At 42.9% G+C, this 20469-nt stretch overlaps 2 protein-coding genes across 5 annotated transcripts in view; one reads left to right on the forward strand and one right to left on the reverse strand.

The window, feature by feature from the left end:
• LOC105492188 (fatty acyl-CoA reductase 2) overlaps positions 1-20469 on the reverse strand; it is a 205778-nt gene that overhangs the window by 147167 nt on the left and 38142 nt on the right. The gene's annotated exons all lie outside the window — the stretch shown is intronic.
• On the forward strand, positions 14143-15381 carry LOC139356808 (uncharacterized). The gene has a single exon (XM_071071897.1). The coding sequence runs from the start codon at positions 14143-14145 to the stop codon at positions 15379-15381; it is 1239 nt and encodes a 412-aa protein (XP_070927998.1).

Below are 20469 nucleotides of genomic sequence, written 5' to 3' on the forward strand. Positions count from 1 at the left end.
CTCAGAAATTTTCTGCCTTTTTGCTGATAATAGTTTTTATTGAGGTAAAATTCATGTAACACAAAATAAATCATTTTAACGGGTACCACTCTTTAACATAATTTTTTGTTATGTGTTGCCACTTAGTAATTCATAATGGTACACAGCCATAACTCTTATCAAGTTCCAAATCTGTGTTGATATTAGAAGTTAAGAAAATTTTAGCATTTTTAAATGTTTCCTAATAAAATAACGAGGTGGTATAGATTCTGAAAATCTGAAGGCATCTAGTAAACATTCATTTGGAATTAAACTAGCCATTTAATACATGAATGACACATGATTGTGCTTGATAAATGAATTATAATAAAATAAGTTAAAGTGCTGTTAACAACCAAGGTAAAATGCTAGCTAGAGACTGTCTTAAGGAAAAGTCCTACTTCTCCATTTTATCTTCAGTACAAACATAAAAGCTGTACTACAAAACACTATAGCCATATTTCAAATGATATTTGATTACTGTTAACTGAAGAAAATTACATATTTATTGGAAAAAGATGCATTCCAGATGCATTTAGAAAGTATAATTAACAGGATAGACGGTGAGATGAATATGGCAGTGAAGGAGAGAATGTTGCCAAAAATGTCCCTTAAGATTCATACTTCGTTCACATAGGCCAGGAACACTTAGAAGAAAGCTAGTTTGGAAGGAAGATCTTGAGTTTGATTTGGGCTAGGATCAATTTCTAGTCTCTTCGAGATAATCATATGAGTTAGGAATAGAAAGGAGTTGTTTGGATTGGAGATCATGTTTGTGAGTTATTGATATGTAGATGATAATAACTGAAAGGGGAGGAATGAATGAAACTGCTAAGATAATTGGAAAAGGAAGCCAAGGAAAGAATGTTGAGGAATCTTAAAAGACTGAATTGTCAGGATGGGACAACTAAAGACCTTGAGAATCAGCAACTGCAGAGGTAGGAGGAAAACCGGGAGAGTGTATTGTTATAAAGGCCAAAAAGAAGGGGAATTTCTAAAGGTATGTACTGACAAGAGTTGAATACTACTGAGACTTCCGCTTTAATGAGGACTGGAATGCAATTGACCTTAGTGGTGTGATGGTTACTGAGAGTTTGCTGCTGCAAGAGTCATTTAGTGGAGTGATGGAGGAACAGGATTATAGGTCAGATTGGAATGGGCTATGGAGTCAATGGAAAGTAAAAAAATAAAGACAATGAGTAAAGATAATTCCCTCTGAGAATTCCTACTGAAGGGGCAGAGATGAGCAAAAGATCTGGAAGGAATAGGTGAGAATCGGAAAATGAAGAGAAACGTAGATAACCCTTATGCTGCTCAGGGTCTCATCCCCCAAACTGCCCTCTCCCAGTAAAGCTCTCCATCTACATCCTTGATGTTGAGGGAATTCACTTCATTTATCCATTCACTCGTGGTCCAACTAAACCAATCTCTTAAGCTAGTTAGAAAGATATGACCCCTTCCAGACACATACTTACATTTTAACCAGAAACTCATTGTCTTCTTATAGTGAGAGGTGAAGCCAACTGGACTTCTGGGTTGGGTGGGGACTTGGAGAACTTTTCTGTCTTACAAAAAGATTGTAAATGCACCAATCAGCACTCTGTGTCTAGCTAAAGGATTGTAAATGCACCAGTCAATACTCTGTAAAAATGCACTAATCAGCACTCTGTGTCTAGCTAAAGGATTATAAACATACCAATCAGCATGCTGTAAAAATGCACCAATCAGTGCTCTGTGTCTAGCTAAAGGACTGTAAATGCACCAATGAGCACACTATAAAATGGACCAATCAGCATGTTGTAAAATGGACCAATCAGCAGGACATGGGTGGGAAAAATAAGGGAATAAAAGCTGGCCACCCCAGCCAGCAGCAACAATCTGTTCGGGTCCCCTTCCATGTTGTGGAAGCTTTGTTCTTTTGCTCTTCACAATAAATCTTGCTGCTGCTCACTCTTTGAATTCTGCACCACTTTTAAGAGCTATAACACTTGCTGTGAAGGTCTGTGGCTTCATTCTCGAAGTCAGTGAGACCATGAACCCACTGGAAGGAAGAAACTCTGGACACATCTGAAGGAACAAACTCGGGACACACCATCTTTAAGAGCTGTAAGACTGATCACGAAGGTCCGTGACTTCATTCTTGAAGTCAGCGAGACCAAGAACCCACCAGAAGGAACCAAGTCTGGACATATCTTGGTAACCATGAACGAACTATCGCCAAGCAGTGAGTACCATCGGACCCCTTTCACTTGCTATTCTGTCCTATCTTTCCTTAGAATTTGGAGGTTAAATACTGGGCACCTGTTGGCCAGTTAAAAGTGACTAGTTAATCCCAGCACTTTGGGAGGCTGAGACAGGTGGATCGCAAGGTCAGGAGATCGAGACCATCCTGGCTAACATGGTGAAACCCCATCTCTACTAAAAAATACAAAAAACTAGCCAGGCGAGGTGGCGGGCGCCTGTAGTCCCAGCTACTCGGGAGGCTGAGGCAGAAGAATGGCGTGAACTCGGGAGGCGGAGCTTGCAGTGAGCTGAGATCCGGCTACTGCACTCCAGCTTGGGCGACAGAGCGAGACTCCGTCTCAAAAAAAAAAAAAAAAAAAAAGGGACTAGTGAAGCCACTGGACTAAAGACATAGGTGTCAGGTTTTCTGGGAAAGGGCTCTCTAACAACCCCTGACTCTTTGGAGTTGGGAGCATTGGTTTGCCTGGAACAAGCTTCTGCTTTTCCTGTACTAAGCTGAGCAGAGGGTCAACAGAGAGGAAAGTCGTTCAGTTCCAGGGGCCCGACAACAAGTTGGTTGACCCTGAGGCCATGAGCAGAACTCTCAAAGTCACGTCACCCAAGTGAGACTCACCCATCTATCCTATCTATCCTGACCCTTGCCTCCTGGGTCCTAAAGCCTGTCAGACAATCTTCCTCTTGCCTCTCTTCTCCGAGGCTAGTCTGACTTCTAAAAACCACTCCCTGTCTCTTGTGCTTTCCTAGTTTCTCCTATAAGAATGATTTCTAATATAAGCTCCAGGACTCTATTCCCTTCTTTAGGCATCCGGGATCACCAATCAAAAAGACATATTTTTTGCCCAAAGCCCCATCGGGTGGTGGGAGGACAATCTTATCTGGAATTTTAGGCTCCCTACTCAGACTAGCAGGCCTAACAAAAGCTATTCCTGAAGCTAGGATATGGGGAGCTTCAGAAATGATATTCTTCCTATTCAAGTGAGGACAAAAGGCATCACTCTTCCAATCCTGGAGATCCGTTTCTCCCTCCCTCCTTCCTTTCCCTCCCTGAAGTATAGCCCTCCACTTCATTTTTGGGGCATAACATCTTTATAGGACAGTGGAAACGTCCCAATACTAACAGGAGAATGCTTAGGACTCTACCAGGTTTTCGAGAATGAGTCAGTAAGGACCACTAAATCTGGTCTTCCTCAATTCTCCTTGTGGTCTAGGAGGGAAACTAGTGTTTCTGCTGCTGCATCAGTGAGCACAACTATTCTGATCAGCAGGGTCCAGGGACTGTTGAGGGTTCTTGGACAAGAGGGGTTTCTGCTGCTGTGTCAGCGAGTGCAACTATTCCAAGCAGTAGGGTCCAGGGATCATTGTGGATTCTTGGGCAAGAGGGGAAAAACAAACCAAAACCACGGGCAGTTGTTTCTTTCAGATTGAAAACACGTAGGCATCAACAGGCTCACCCCTGAAATGCATCCTAAGCCTTGGGACCATTTTGACCCACAAACTCTGAAAAAGAAGCACCAATCAGTACTTTGTAAAAATATACCAATCAGTGCTCTCTGTTTAGCTAAAGGATTGTAAATGCACCAATCAGCACTCTGTGTCTAGCTAAAGAATTGTAAATGCACCAATCAGCACTCTGTAAAAACGCACCAATCAGTGTTCTGTGTCTAGCTAAAGGATTGTAAATGCACCCATCAGCACTCCGTAAAAATGCTCCAATCAGCGCTCTATGTCTAGCTAAATAATTGTAAACACACCAATCAGCACTCTATAAAAAGGACCAATCAGTGCTCTGTAAAATGGACCAAACAGCAGGATGTGGGAGGGGACAAATAAGGGAGTAAAAGCTGACCACCCCAGCCAGCAGCAGCAACTCGCTCGGGTCCCCTTCCATGCTGTGGAAGCTTTGTTCTTTCACTCTCACAAGAAATCTTGCCGCTGCTTGCTCTTTGGGACTGCACCACCTTTAAGAGTTGTAACACTACCTGCGAAGGTCTGCTGCTTCATTCTTGAAGTCAGCGAGACCAAGAACCCACCGGAAGGAACCAACTCTGGACACAATAGTAGTGTTAGTACCCAAGGATGACTTCTATGGGAGAGATACTTGGTCTGGGAGTCTTTCCTTTCTTCAAATCACATACATTTTCCTAAGATTACATGTATTGTTCAATGAGCTATCTATCTATAATCTGTCTATCTATCTATCTATCTATCTATCTATACTCAATCTGTAAAATCATCTTTAACTTCCATTTATACTAAAAAAATACAAACGCTTGAAAATCTCCAGATTGCCTTTTATTTTATTTTGTGTTTTAAGATGGGATATTCCTGAATATTATTAAATGCCAATAGGTAGAATCAAGTATTGGGGGAAATGTTGAAATTAAAGCACAGAAAAAATAGTTAGGGTGTGAATTGCCTGAAAGGCAGAAGGGTATCCAACTTAGAGCCCAGATGGGCGGATTTACCCTAGATTGGAAGAGGAACAGCTCCTCTGTACAGCAGTAGGGAAAGAGGAGCTGATGGGTGTCACTGAACTTATGTATGTCATTCTGGTGACAGGCAGGTTCTTTCTACTCTCTTACATTTTCTCTGTGAAGTGAGTCATGTGGTGATAGTAGGGTAGAGAGGCACTGAAAGTTTCCAGAAGCAGTGAAAATACAAGCTGACCAGAGAAGCTATTGTTGTCATTGCTGTTGTTTTGATAATTTTATAAGTTAAAAATTTGAGCTAGGATTCTATTTCCATAGAACATGTTCTCCTAAAAAGAACTGGTTAGTTTTTCATGAAACTCACAGAAATCTTAATTCTTAATGAAGTAGTAATATAATATTAATGATACTGTTTTAGCTTTAATGACTGAAAGGAGGTGTTTAATAAGTGCTTTTATTAAAAAAATTCAACCTTTAGTGTGTGATTTTATGGGTGAACTTCAGGAAAACTAATCTAAAAATTTATCTCTCTTTCTCAATTGTTACAAGATGTATTTGAAAAATTCTAAGCATGATAACAACATAAACACTGGTTACTGAGTCAAGTAGAAAAACATGCAATTCTGTATTTTGTAGATAAGTACATGGGAATTAATGAATATTTAAGGGTAATAAAACTAGATACAACAGATTTTGATTATGCAAAAATATATGTGCTTGGAAAAGATTAAAAAAAGAAGCTGTCTTCCTCCTCCTACACCAAAAATGTAAGAAGATATATCACAAACTGATATTCTTTCTGTACACAGAAGGATTATGAGAAGAAAATGAGAAAACCAAATGATTTCTCAGGAAATCTGGAGGTTTTCAGACTTTTATATTTTGTGAGTGTGAATGGAAGTCAAAGGTGATTTTACAGATAGAGGATAGGTAGATATAGATAGATAGATAGATAGATAGATAGATAGATAGATAGATAGATAGATAGATAGATAGACAGACAGATAGACAGACAGACAGACAGACAGACAGACAGACAGATAGATAACTTACTGAATTATACGTGTGATCTTAGGAAAATACATACCATTTGAAAAGAGAAAAGATTCCCCAGATCAAGTATCTCTCCCATAAAAGTCATCCTTGGGGCCTAAAAATACTATCAGAAGACAATGAAATTTCTGGTTAAAATGTAAATATGTGTCAGGAAGGGATCATATCTTTCTAACTAGTTTAACAGGTTGGTTTAGTTGAGCCACGAGTGAATAGATAAATTAAGTGAACTCCCTAAACATGAAGGATGTGGATGGAGGGTTTTATTGGGAGAGGGCAGTTTGGGACCCTGAGCATCATAAGGGAACTGGAAACTCATGTTGGAAGAAGCAAAGAGCTCAGAGGCATTTTGTGCACCCTTGAGTATCTTTATGATACTGGGCTTCTCAAGATAATCATTGAGTCATTACTGCTCTGCAGAAACAGGGCATAATGAGAAGTGATATCTTGCTTGTTTTGTTTTTTGATCAAGCAAAGCAACATCTTTTGCTTCATATAAGCATTCTTTTATTACTTTACCCAACGTGAATTTGCTTTTAGATTAGCTCCACCCATCACACCTTCTGCTGGTAAGAGTGAGTGAGCCCTTGAAGGAAGTTTTTGTTGAATTTGGCTCTTCTGGGGATGGTCGATTTTAGCTTTTCTTGACTGATTTTGTGAACTATTGAATTGTCTCAAGGTTGCTCTTAAAGAAAATGTACCATTGCAAATATGAGATAAACACCCAAGTCTCTAATATCCATACTCCACAGCCCAGCTACTTTGAAAGGCAAGGGGTTTTTTTTTGTTGTTGTTGTTGTTTGTTTTCCATCAGCCACTTTTCTCCTCTTGGAATTAGTCATAGCAGAGTTTTGAATTTTATAGAGAAAATGGCCCATATTATTCCCATCAACCGTGGTCCCTTCTATAATACCTGACTAGTAGAATCACAGCTTACAACTGATTACCTGATTCAGACACTGGATACTAAAGTAGAGGAGACAGGTGGGGCCAGGCAGAGTTTGATTCTCTCCATGCCTCAGTTTTTCCACTCATCATAGGAAAAATATTCCTGAAATTAGATCATACAAAATGGAATGGCCATGGACTGCCTGACAAGGTCTGAGTAGGTAGGTGTCGCTCTGATGTTGTGGAAAGTGAACAAAGGAGTTTTAGTATGATAGGTCTGGGTGTGAATCCCAGCTTTGAAAAGAATTTTCACCCCTGCATTTCAGTTCTGTATTCTGTTGAATGGGACTCATGCCTGGCTTGTTGCTTTGTTGTGAGGCTTTATGGGGATGTATGTAAAGAACCTGGCATAGGATAAGTACACAACAGGTAGCTATGAATGGAAATAAAATATCTGAACTACCTAGCCCAATGTTCCAGGCACAGAAGAAGCCTGCTACATGTAAGTGTCCTTGCTCTTTCCTCCTCCCATGATGTATCTCAGCAACTTTCTGAATATTGACATCAGGATTCAGACACAAAGAAATTAAGAGATTGTTATGGGCTGAATTTTGTCCCCCCCAAATTAATATGTTGAAGTTCTAACCTTGATAAGCTCAGAATGTGACCATATTTGGAGATAAACACCTTATAGAGGTAATTCAGTTAAAAATGAGGTCTTTAGAGTGGGCCCTAAACTGACCTGATTAGTGTCCTTATAAGTAGAGGAAACTTGCACACAAACACATACAGAGAGAAAATGTTCTGAAGATACAGGAAAAAGGTGTCCATCTACCAGCCAAAGAGAGAGAGAGGCCTGGACCAGCTCCTTCTCAATGGCCCTGGGAGGGAACCAACCCTGCCAGCATCTTGATCTCAGATATCTAGGCTCCAGAACTGTGAAAAAATGCATGTCTGCTGTTTCAGTCATCCAGTCAGTGATATCTTGCTATAGTAGTCCTAGCAAATTCATCTGGTGAAATTGAGACAAAACATTCAATAAACAAATAAATTAAGCCACATATTGTCAGCAAAGGAAGATATTTTTTCTATAAGTTCTCTACCATAGCTTCTCTAATTTTCATATCCTATACTACAAGAAGCAATATCAAAGAACATGGGTCTTACCATATTAGAAAAACAAGGCTGACCCCCTCTCCTGGGCCCCTTTTTTCAAAAAAAAATTGAGAAAAGATCTTGCTCTTTCACCCAGGTGGAGTGCAGTGGCACTATTGTGGCTCACTGCAGCCTCGACCTCCCGGGCTCAAGCAATACTTCCACTTCAGCCTCCCAGGTAGCTGGGACTACAGATAGGCACGATCATGCCTGAACTAATTTTTGTATTTTCTTGTAGACATGGGGCTTAGCCATGTTACCCAGGCTAGTGTCCAACTCCTGGGCTCAAGCGATCTGCCCACCTCAGCCTCCCAAAGTGCTGGAATTACAGGCATGAGCCACCACGCCCTCCCTTTTCTTAAAAAAATTATTTATGGGCATATGCTTTTAAAAAAATTATCACTTTAATGTAAGTTTTAAGAACATAAAATAGTGGTAGTACTGGGAATCAATTTTACTCCAATTTCTTTGCTATAATTTTTTTTACTGTTATAATGGTTACAACTAAGCTGCATCCATTTAGACAACTATTTCTGAGGACCATTAATTTTACAGTGACCACCAGATGAAAATCTTTAGTTTATTCTTCATGTAGCAGACCATGAGTGTGTGTCTCATAGAAGATGCCAAGAATTGCGTTTGAAATTTTAGAGGCACAGCATAGACTATCCACCATCATGTCATTGAGCTTCTTCACATTAGCAGGACAGATAATGGAAATTTTCGTTACTTCTTTCTGTGTGATTCTTGCCCATAATGGCCATTTTTCTGGACAGAATATACAGTGGCTGAGGGTTTTTATTTGTTGTTGTTGTTGTTGTTTGCTTATACTACAATTGCTATTTAATTATAAAGTTAATAATTACATGCAATCTCAGGAAAATCTTGGAACACATCTGTGAAATGGGGATAATAATACCATCTAGAGCCCAGAACAAACTCTAGGATTTTGTCCTGTTCTGAGATCTATGAATGTGTGAATTCGACTATAGTTCAGGTATTATGTCAGAGTAATGTAATTTCAATGCTTTTTTTCAACCCACTACCCATTTTTATCATTTGCAAATACCTTATTACTTCTTCATCTGCTGGAGAAAACCCTAGGATAGCCCTTGTTAGTCAGCCACAGGAAAACTGGTTATACCCCAATTTTTAGTTGAAATCTCTGCCACTGGCAGAGTTCTCAGTGACATTATTCTTCTATCCACATTTTTGTTTCACAGAAGTATTTGTATAATATGTTCTAGTAAAAACACAAGTAGAAGCAGAAAAGAGCACCTCTTAAAACTCTCCAATCAAACCTGAAGCCAGCTCTATATTTTTTGCCCTGTACATTATTTGAAAACTACAGATCCCCCCTGCCATCGCTATCCTGGATCCATTGCAGCTGGAATAGACTGGAAGAAGACTGAGGAGGTTCGGGTAAAGTGTCTGAAAGTCTGGGGGTTTGTTTGAAGGCACTCAAATATCATCTCTAAAAGATTTGGCTCCATTTCCTGTTGCATCATTCATAAACTTCCTCAGGCTCTTAACCAAGGTTATTTATTTAAATTGAATGCACTTCAGAAAGTTCCTTGGCTCAAGACAATATTGACTCTTGCTTCATTTTGTGATATAAGCACTCAGAGTTGTTGGTCAGTCTTGTTTAACCCAGTTGATGAAGGACAGGAGGTCAGCATGGCTAAATGAAATTCATTGGTAGTTTGTTAAAGAATACTGATTTAACCTATAATTTCTGCTTTCTCCACAACCAAGCCATCACTTCTTCTTTGAAAAAGTATTCAGTTAATCTATCTCAAGTTTCCTTTTTTTCCATTTTCTCCATTACATTGACGTGTGTCCACATTGCCCATATGAACACAGAGTAGCTAAGACAGAATCAAAATGGTCAGGGGCACAGTCTAAATGCTTACACACTGAATTCAAGATCTTAGGCAAGTGTAACACATTCACATTTTCTTTATATTATATTCATAGCATAATTTCCTCCGCCTGTGTTATAAGCCAGTGTAATTTTGACTTTTTGTTCAAATATCATGACAGGTGTTAATATAAGCATGACAGTTTTAGCTATCATTCTTATTTCCTTTCTTCTATATGGTCTTTCAACTAGTTAATACAAACATATTTCTCAAATAAAAATGAGTTTTCTTTTTCTGAAAGAGCTGTCTCTTCTCCCAGTTGAAAAAAAAAATGCAAACTAAATAAAGATGTTCAAAACGTTGTCTTTGAGACTGACAGATGACCTGTCTGCTTTCACTGTTCTCATTCAAACTCAGCCGGAATTCTGATGAGCAGACATCACAGGGCCTCATGGCAGGACAGTGGCCCTGATGACGGCAAAGCACACCGCAGGCAGTAAATTGACTCAGAAAAGCAAATGCACAATTTTTGCAATTACTGAAAAACAAATATCTTAAATCCATTAGAAATTAAATCTTTTGTTTAAATAAAGTTGCTAAGCATTTCCCCAAAACTTTCATATGAGGAATCTGGGGAGGGTAAAATTAAACTATGATCATGATGGTCTTAAAACACTTCCTGCTATGTTTAATGCTTTTGAAAATTTAATTACTATGTACATGTCTTATAATACTACAGACATGCAAATTTTAAATTTCCAACCTTCAAGGTTTCATAAACTGAGATCACCTAGCTTTTACTTTTGATATTAAATTTTGGTATTTTGCTTTATTTTTCAATTTTTACTCTAGAATTTTATCAGATTGAGAGGTGAAGCCAGCTGGACTTCTGGGTCGAGTGGGGACTTGGAGAACTTTTCTGTCTAGCTAGAGGATTGTAAAAGCACCAATCAGTGCTCTCTGTCTAGCTAAAGTATTGTAAATGCACCAATCAGCACTCTGTAAAAATGCACCAATCAGTGCTCTGTGTCTAGCTATAGGATTGTAAACGCACCAATCAGCACTCTGTAAAAATCACAAAAATCAACGCTCTGGGTCTAGCTAAAGGATTGTAAATGCACCAATCAGCACTCTGTAAAAACGCACCAAATCAGCACTCTGGGTCTAGCTAAAGGATTGTAAACACATCAATCAGGCTTCTGTAAAATGGATCAATCAGCACTCTATAAAATGGACCAATCAGTGCTCTGTAAAATGGACCAATCAGCAGGACATGGCAGGGGACAAATAAGGGAATAAAAGCTGGTCACCCCAGCCAGCAGCGGCAACCTGCTCGGGTCCCTTTCCATGTTGCAGAAACTTTATTGTTTTGCTCTTCATAATAAATCTTGCTGCTGCTCACTCTTTGGGTCTGCACCACCTTTAAGAGCTGTAACACTGGCTGTGAAGGTCTGTGGCTTCATTCTTGAAGTCATCAAGACTATGAACCCACCAGAATGAAGAAACTCTGGACACATTTGAAGGAAAAAACTCCAGACACACCATCTTTAAGAGCTGTAACACTCACTGTGAAGGTCTGCGGCTTCATTCTTGAAGTCAGTGAGACCAAGAACTCACCGGAACGAACCAATTCTGGACACATTTTGGCAACCCAGATGGGACAATCACCTATCACCAAGTGGTGAGTATCATCAGACCCCTTTTGCTTGCTATCCTGTCCGATTTTTCCTTAGAATTTGGGGGGGCTAAATACTGGGCACCTGTTGGCCAGTTAAAAGTGACTAGCATGGCTGCTGGACTAAAGACACGGGTGTCAGGCTTTCTGGGAAAGGGCTCTCTAAGAACCCCCAAACTCTTTGGAGTTGGGAGCATTGGTTTGCCTGGAACCAGCTTCCACTTCCTCTGTACTTCTGGGCTGAGCTGAGGGTCGACAGAGAGGCAAGCCATTCAGCTCCAAGGTCCCAACAACAAGTTGGTTGACCCCGAGGCCATAAGCAGAACTCTCAAAGTCATGTCACCCAGCGAGACTCACCCATCTATCCTATCTATCCTGACCCTTGCCTCCTGGGTCCTAACGTCTGTCAGACAAACTTTTTCTCGCCTCTCTTCTCTGAGGCTAGTCCCGCTTCTAAAAACCACTCCCGGCTGGGTGCGGTGGCTCATGCCTGTAATCCCAGCACTTTGGGAGGCCAAGGTGGGCAGATCATGAGGTCAGGAGATCAAGCCCATCCTGGCGAACACAGTGAAACCCTGTCTCTACTAAAAATACAAAAAATTAGATGGGCATGGTGGTGGGCGCCTGTAGTCCAAGCTACTTGGGAGGCTGAGGCGGGAGAATGGCGTGAACTCAGGAGGCGGAGCTTGCAGTGAACCAAGATTGTGCCACTGCACTCCAGCCTGGGTGACAGAGCAATACTTCATCTAAAAGAGTAAAAACCACTCCCTGTCTCTGGTGCTTTTCTAGTTTCTCCTATAAGAATATAGGATAAACTCCAGGACTCTATTCTCTTCTTTAGGCACCCGGGCTCATCAATGAGAAAATGAGAAAGACATATTTTTTGCCTAAAGCCCCATTGCGGTGGTGGGGGCGGGGGGTGGACAATCTTATCTGGAATTTTAGGATCCCCCCTCAGACTAGCAGGCCTAATGAAAGCTATTCCTGAAGCTAGGATATAGGGAGCTTCAGAAATGATATCCTTCCTATTCAGGTGAGGACAAAAAGCGTCACTCTTCCAACTCTGGGGATCCCTTCCCTTCCTCAGGTTATGGCCTTCCACTTCATTTTTGGGGCATAACATCTTTAGAGACAGGGGTAAAGTCCCAATACTAACAAGAGAATGCTTAGGACTCTAACAGGTTTTTGAGAATGTGTCAATAAGGGTCACTAAATCTGACCTTCCTCACTCTTGTTTGTGGTCTAGGAGGACAGGCAAGGGTTCGGGTTTTTGAGAATGTGTCAGTAAGGGCCACTAAATCCAGCCTTCCTCGGTCCTCCTTGTTGTCTAGGAGGAAAACTAGTGTTTCTGCTGCTGTGTTCGTGAGCACAACTATTCTGATCAGCAGCGTCCAGGGACCGTTGTGGGTTCTTAGGTGTGGGGAAACAAACCAAAACTGCAGGCAGTTTTGTCTTTTGGATGGGAAACACTCAGGCATCAACAGGTTTACCCTTGAAATGCATCCTAAGTCATTGGGACGAATTTGACCTGCAAACCCTGAAAAAGAGGCAGCTCATTTTTTTCTGTACTATGGCCTGGCCCCAATATTCTCTCTCTGATGGGGAAAAATGGCCATCTGAGGGAAGTATAAATTACAACACTATCCTGCAGCTTAACCTTTTCTGTAAGAGAGAAGGCAAATGGAGTGAAATATCTTATGTCCAAGCTTTCTTTTCATTGAAGGAGAATACACAACTATATAAATCTTGCAATTTACATCCCACAAGAGGACCTCTCTGCTTACCCCCATATCCTAGCCTCCTTATAGCTCCCCTTCCTATTAATGATAAGCCTCCTCTAATCTCTCCCACCTGGAAGGAAACAAGCAAACAAATCTCCAAAGGATCACAAAAACCCCCTGGCTATGGGTTATGTCCCCTTCAAGCTGTAGGGGGAGGGGAATTTGGCCCAACCCCGGTACATGTCCCCTTCTCCCTCTCTGATTTAAAGAAGATCAAAGCAGACCTATGGAAGTTTTCAGGTGATTCTGATAGTTACATAGATGTCCTACAGGGTCTAGGGCAAACCTTTGACCTCACTTGGAGAGATGTCATGCTATTGTTAGATCAAACCCTGGCCTTTAATGAAAAGAATGCAGTTTTAGCTGCAGCCTGAGAGTTTTGAGATACCTCGTAGCTCAGTCAAGTAAACAATAGAATGACAGCCAAAGAAAGGGACAAATTCCCTACCAGTCAGCAAGCCGTCCCCAGTATGGATCCCCACTGGGACCTCGATTCAGATCATGGGGACTGGAGTCACAAACATCTGTTGACCTGTGTTCTAAAAGGACTAAGAATTAGGAAAAAGCCCATGAATTATTCAATGATGCCCCACATAACTCAGGGAAAGGAAGAAAATCCTTCTGCCTTCCTTTAGCGGCTATGGGAGGCCTTAAGAAAATATACTCCACTGTCACCTTACTCACTCAAGGGTCAACTGATCCTAAAAGATAAGTTTATTACCCAATCAGCCATGGATATCAGGGAAAAGCTCCAAAAGTGAGCACTGGGTCCTGAACAAAATCTGGAGGCATTATTAAACCTGGCAACCTCGTTATTCTATAACAGCGACGAGGGGAACAGGTTAAAAAGGGAAAGCGAGATCGTAGAAAGGCCATAGCCTTCATCATGGCCCTCAGACAAACAAACCTCGGTGGTTCAGAGAGGACAGAAAATGGAGCAGGCCAATCACCTGGTAGGGCTTGTTATCAGTGTGGTTTGCAAGGACACTTTATTATTTTTTAAACTTTTAATTAAAAAGTAAACTTTAATGTCGAAAATGCAAACTTGGGGGAGACAGAAAAGATCACACATAAGGCTGTCACTTCACACTTGGAAGGTTGTACAGCGGCCGGGCAGAGGCGCTCCTCACTTCCCAGATGGGGTGGCCGCCAGGCGGAGGGGCTCCCCACTTCCCAGATGGGGTGGCCGCCAGGCGGAGGTGCTCCTCACTTCCCAGATGGGGTGGCCGCCAGGCGGAGGGGCTCCTCACTTCCCAGATGGGGTGGCCGCCAGGTGGAGGGGCTCCTCACTTCCCAGATGGGGTGGCCGCCAGGCGGAGGCGCTCCTCACTTCCAAGATGGGGTGGCGGCCGGGCAGAGGCGCTCCTCACTTCCCAGATGGGGTGGCCGCCGGGCGGAGGGGCTCCTCACTTCCCAGATGGGGTGGCCGCCAGGTGGAGGTGCTCCTCACTTCCCAGATGGGGTGGCGGCCAGGCGGAGGGGCTCCTCACTTCCCAGGGTGTGGCCGCCAGGCGGAGGTGCTCCTCACCTCCCAGATGGGGTGGCCACCAGGCGGAGGTGCTCCTCACTTCCCAGATGGGGTGGCCGCCAGGTGGAGGGGCTCCTCACTTCCCAGATGGGGTGGCCGCCAGGCGGAGGCGCTCCTCACTTCCAAGATGGGGTGGCGGCCGGGCAGAGGCGCTCCTCACTTCCCAGATGGGGTGGCCGCCGGGCGGAGGGGCTCCTCACTTCCCAGATGGGGTGGCCGCCAGGCGGAGGTGCTCCTCACTTCCCAGATGGGGTGGCGGCCAGGCGGAGGGGCTCCTCACTTCCCAGGGTGTGGCCGCCAGGCGGAGGTGCTCCTCACCTCCCAGATGGGGTGGCCACCAGGCGGAGGTGCTCCTCACTTCCCAGTCAGGGTGGTGGCCAGACAGAGGCACTCCTCACATCCCAGACAGAGTGGCAGCCAGACAGAGGCATTCCTCACTTGCCAGATGGTGGGCAGCTGGACAGAGACTCTCCTCACTTCCCAGATAGGGCAGAAACCAGGCAGAGGCGCTCCTCACTTCCCAGAGAGTGGGCAACTGGGCAGAGGCGCTCCTCACTTCCCAGACAGTGGGGCAGCCAGACAGAGGCGCCCCTCACTTCCCAGACAGTGGGGCAGCCAGGCAGAGGCGCCCCTCACTTCCCAGACAGTGGGGCAGCCAGGCAGAGGCGCTCCTCACATCCTAGATGGGACGGCAGCCGGGCAGAGGCGTTCCTCATGCAAGGACACTTTAAAAAAGATTGTCCTATGAGAAACAAGCTGCCCCCTCGCCCATGTCCACTATGCCAAGGCAATCACTGGAAGGCACACCGCCCCAGAGGACAAAGGTTCTCTGGCCCAGAAGCCCCAGCCAGGTGATCCAACAACAGGACTGAGGGTGCCTGGGGCAAGCACCAGCTCATGTCATCACCCTCACTGAGCCCCAGGTACGTATAACCATTGAGGTTCAGGAAATTGACTTCCTCCTGGACACTGGCACAGCTTTCTCACTGTTAATCTCCTGTCCCAGACAGCTGTCCTCAAGGTCCGTTACCATTAGAGGAACCCTGGGACAGCCTGTAACCAGATATTTCTCCCCCTTCCTCAGTTGTAATTGGGAGACTTTGCTACAGATAGTAAGCATGCTTATCTAATCCTACATGCCCATACTGCAATATGGAAAGAAAGGGAGTACCTAACCTCTGGGGGAACCCCCATTAAATATCACAAGGAAATCACGGAGTTATTGCACGCAGTGCAAAAACCCAAGGAGGTGGCAGTCTTACACTGTCGAAACCATCAAAAAGAGGAAGGAGAGGGGAGAACAGCAGCATAAGCGGCTAGCAGAGGCAGGGAAAGACCAGCAGAAAAGAAAGAGAGAAAGAGACAGAAAGTCAGAGAGAGAGAGAAGAAGAGACAGAGACAAAGAGGAAGTAAGAGAGAAAGAAAGAGACAGGAAGTCCAAGTGAGAAGGAAAGAGAGAGGAAGAGACAAGGAGTCAAAGAGAGAGAAAGTCAGAGACAGAGAGAGAGAGAGGAAGAGACAGAGACAAAGTGGAAGTCAGAGAAAGAGAGAGACAGAAAGTCAAAGAGAGAAAGGAAGAGACAACAAAGAGGGAGTCAGAAAGAGAGAGACAAAAAAGAAGTTAAAGAGAAAGAGAGATGGAAGTAGTAAAGATAAAACAGTGTATCCTATTCCTTTAAAAGCCAAGGTAAATTTAAAATCTATAATTGATAATTGAAGGTCTTCTCCATGACCCTATAACACTCCAATACCACCTTGTTGTCAGTGTAAACAAGGGCAGAGCCCAAAAGCACTGAGGCCACTGACAACCGGTAGCCTTCCTATCAAAAATCCTTAACCCAACAGGTTTCCTAACAGGGCATCTAAATCTTAATTACCATACAAAGGTCTGACCAGACCAAGGAGGAACTCCCTTCAGGACAGGAGATGTTTCCTCCCAGGGGATTAAGGAAAAAGATACAATGGGTAGTCAGCAAATGATAAGGAAACTCTTGTAGAAGTAGAGTTAGGAAAATTGCCTAATAATTGGTCTGCTCAATGTGTGAGCTGTTTGCACTCAGTCAAACCTTAAAGCACTTACAGAATCAGGAAGGAGCCATCTATACCAATTCTAAGTTAATATGGGCTGAATGAGGTCTTATTAATAGCAAAGAATAATTGAAATCCCAAACTCACAAGGTTTTTAACAAAAGTAAAGCTTGCTAAAAAAAGTTAACAGTATGACTAGTATTATCCTAACTTCTAATCTTATGGAAATCATGCCCTGTCTGTGTCCCTCAAAGCTCAAGTCCGTCAGCGCAGAGCCATACAACTAATACACCTACTTATAGGGTTAGGAATGGCCACTGCTACAGAAACCAGAATAGCAGGTATATCTACTTCATTGTCCTACTACCACACACTCTCAAAGGATTTCTCAGGCAGTTTGCAAGGAATAACGAAATCTATCCTTACTCTACAATTCCAAATAGACTCTTTGGTAGCAGTGACTCTCCAAAACCACCAAGGCCTAGACCTCCTCACTGTTGAGAAAGGAGGACTCTGCACCTTCTTAGGGGAAGAGTGTTGTTTTTACACTAACCAGTCAGGGATAGTACGAGATGCTGCCCAGCATTTACAGGAAAAGGCTTCTGAAATCAGACAGTGCCTTTCAAACTCTTACACCAACCTCTGGAGTTGGTCAACATGCCTTCTCCCCTTTCTAGGTCCCATGACAGCCATCTTGCTATTACTCGCCTTCGGGCCCTGTATTTTTAACCTCCTTGTCAAATTTGTTTCCTCTAGGATCAAGGCCATCAAGCTACAGATGGTCTTACAAATGAAATCCCAAATGAGCTCAACTAAAAACTTCTACCAAGGACCCCTGAACCGACCCACTGGCCCTTTCACTGGCCTAAAGAGTTCATCTCTGGAGGACACTACAACTGCAGGGCCCCTTCTTTGCCCCTGTCCAGCAGGAAGTAGCTAGAATAGTCATCGCCCAATTCCCAACAGCAGTTGGGGTGTCCTGTTTAGAGAGGGGATTGAGAGGTGAAGCCAGCTGGACTTCCTGGGTGGAGTGGGGACTTGGAGAACTTTTCTGTCTAGCTAGAGGATTGTAAATGTACCAATCAGCACTCTGTAAAACCACACCAATCAGCACTGTCTAAAGGATTGTAAATGCACCAATCAGCACGCTCTAAAAATGCACCAATCAGCACTCTGTGTCTAGCTAAAGGATTGTAAATGCACTAATCAGCACTGTGTAAAAATGCACCAATCAGCACTCTGTGTCTAGATGAAATATTGTAAACACATCAATCAGCACTCTGTAAAATGGACCAATCAGCACTCTGTAAAATGGACCAATTAACACTCTGTAAAAGGGACCAATCAGCAGGACATGGGAGGGGAAAAATAAGGGAATAAAAGCTGGCCACCCCAGCCAGCAGCTGCAACCTGCTCAGGTACCCTTCCGCGCTGTGAAAGCTTTGTTCTTTTGCTCTTCACAATAAATCTTGCTGCTGCTCAGTCTTTGGGTCCACACCACCTTTAAGAGCTGTAACACTCATGGCGAAGGTCCACAGCTTCCTTCTTGAAGTCAGCGAGACCACGAACCCACCAAAAGGGAGAAACTCTGGACACATCTGAAGGAATAAACTCCGGACACACCATCTTTAAGAGCTGTAACACTCACCACAAAGGTCCGCGACTTCATTCTTGAAGTCAGCAAGACCAAGGAACCCACTGGAAGGAACCAATTCTGGACACAAGATGAATTCTAGATTATGATTATTGGTAGTTTGAATTACTTTTTGTTCATTTCTTTCTGAGCCTGTTCTTCAGAAATGAGCTTTTGAAACATCTGAACATGCACCAAATCAGGATGCCTCGCAGGGCCTAGTCTGTCAGTAAGCACACTGCTCTCCGTCCCCGGAAATGAGCTGACCAGAAATGTCATCAGGGTAATTTGACACTTGCTAACAATATAAGGTCCCCCACATACCCTCACAGTATCATAAATCTTAGCAATTTCTGTCAGCAGAGGCAAGGGTTCATCTAATTGCAGGCTTCCCTTTTATGGAGCAAGAACCAAAGTTCAGCAACTCCCAGCTGTCCTCTGGTTTCAAGCAGGATAAACTAACTGTGCAGGAAAGACTTTCCTGGCATCTGTGTTTACTCTTGACTGACACATTATCAAGATCCCACCCTCTGCTACTTTCTGGAATTCTGTGTAAAGAAACTATTTGCATTTCATCTATGAGGGTATGCATATTTATTTTCACTACACTGTTTATTTGACATGCACCATCTCTCCAAGAATGTCACATTAGTAACTGGTAATGAGGAATTTTTTCCCACAATTCCCATCACTATCCTTAAAGTTCTTGTTTCTTACACGAGGTGTAACAGTTAGTGCTTTGATACTCTCTCTAGTCGTTGGTCAAAGCTGCAAGTTACAGACATATATTCATCTAAAGTAAACTTCCTTATTGAATAAGGCAAAATGTCAACATAGAAGTGACTAAATAAAGCACCATATTGTCAGGATAATTCATGAACTGTTGTTCAATTGTAGTAGTTACATGACAACTCCATGGATGCATTACTTAATCAGAAGAGCTAATGTAAAGTACTTCTGGGTGACATTCAATCACAAAAGGAAAAGTGATATAGGATAAAGATGTAACAGTTGAAGAATAGAAGAATGTAAAAATAAGGGTGTGTGTGGGATGCTCATTTATTTGTTAGTGAAATGAAATGTTTGAGCATTTACGTGCTCTGAGAGACAGAAAAGGAGAAAACGAAAATAAGTGGAAGTAAGCCTCTGGAGAAGTTCAGAGGGAATAAAATTTGAAGAAAAAAATAGGTCAGACTTGAACAGGGAAATGTCATGTCATCCTCTAAAAAGAAGGAAAAGAGATAGGTTGGAGCAGAACCGGAGACAGATGTTTGGTTATTTTTCTTTTCTCTGTGGACTGTGAGGCAAGATCATATATTGTTATTTAAAAAGTTGCAAGTAAAGGAAAAAGCTCCTGGAAAGGGGTAAATATTTATAACAACTCCTTCAGATAAAATAGCAAACACACCAGAAACCAGCAAAGAAGCTGAAAGCAACAGAGTATCCAATGGGGACAGCCATGGATTTGTACCATCTCCATTTCATACAAATACTTACCTGGTTTTTCTCCAGCAACACCTGACTGCTGGTGGTTGGAGCAGGGAAAAACGATTATTGGCAAGATCCAAATTGGGAGTGACAAATGAAAAGGGTAGAAATAGAAGCAGTTGGCAAGTGTACTCTTAAAGTAATTGACCTAGGCTACACAGAGAAGGAAGTAAGATCCGGAGGAAGCTCATGGACTATGAGAAAGTGCGCATGTGTATGTGTATTGGGGCAGGGATGGTGGGGAGTCTAAAGAATAAAAGTCTTGCTGAACTGGAACCATAGCTATAGGGGGAGAAAGAAACTAAGAGAGCTGGAGGTAAAGAAGGTCACTGTCCAAGAGTGAACTGTCAGATTTAGAGATTTCAGATATAGCTGTCTGGAGCAATGTCAAAGCCCAAGGACTTGCCTTGGAAGTAGGTTTCTAAAAATTGGGTGTTTTAGTGCTTAAAATGAAAACTGATGAAAGTGTGAGGTCAAGGCATCAGAGTGCTGAATGTTCACCCACATGGACTTTGAAGTTAAGAATACTCTCAGAAGTAGGAGAGGAGAGGACATATGTGAGTCACATATTTGATAAATATCAGGGAATAATCTGGAGGTGACAAGTAACAGCAATAAGGACTGACAGAAGCTACGGAAATTGCCAAAGAAGAGAGGCTTTCCTTTTAGTTAGAAAGCAGAGATCAG

Source organism: Macaca nemestrina, chromosome 10, assembly GCF_043159975.1.
Source record: "Macaca nemestrina isolate mMacNem1 chromosome 10, mMacNem.hap1, whole genome shotgun sequence".
Classification (NCBI taxonomy): Eukaryota; Metazoa; Chordata; class Mammalia; order Primates; family Cercopithecidae; genus Macaca; species Macaca nemestrina.

Excerpts from the sequence above, each read along its gene's own strand:
- LOC139356808 (XM_071071897.1), top strand. The coding sequence starts at position 14,143 with ATGCAAACTTGGGGGAGACAGAAAAGATCACACATAAGGCTGTCACTT.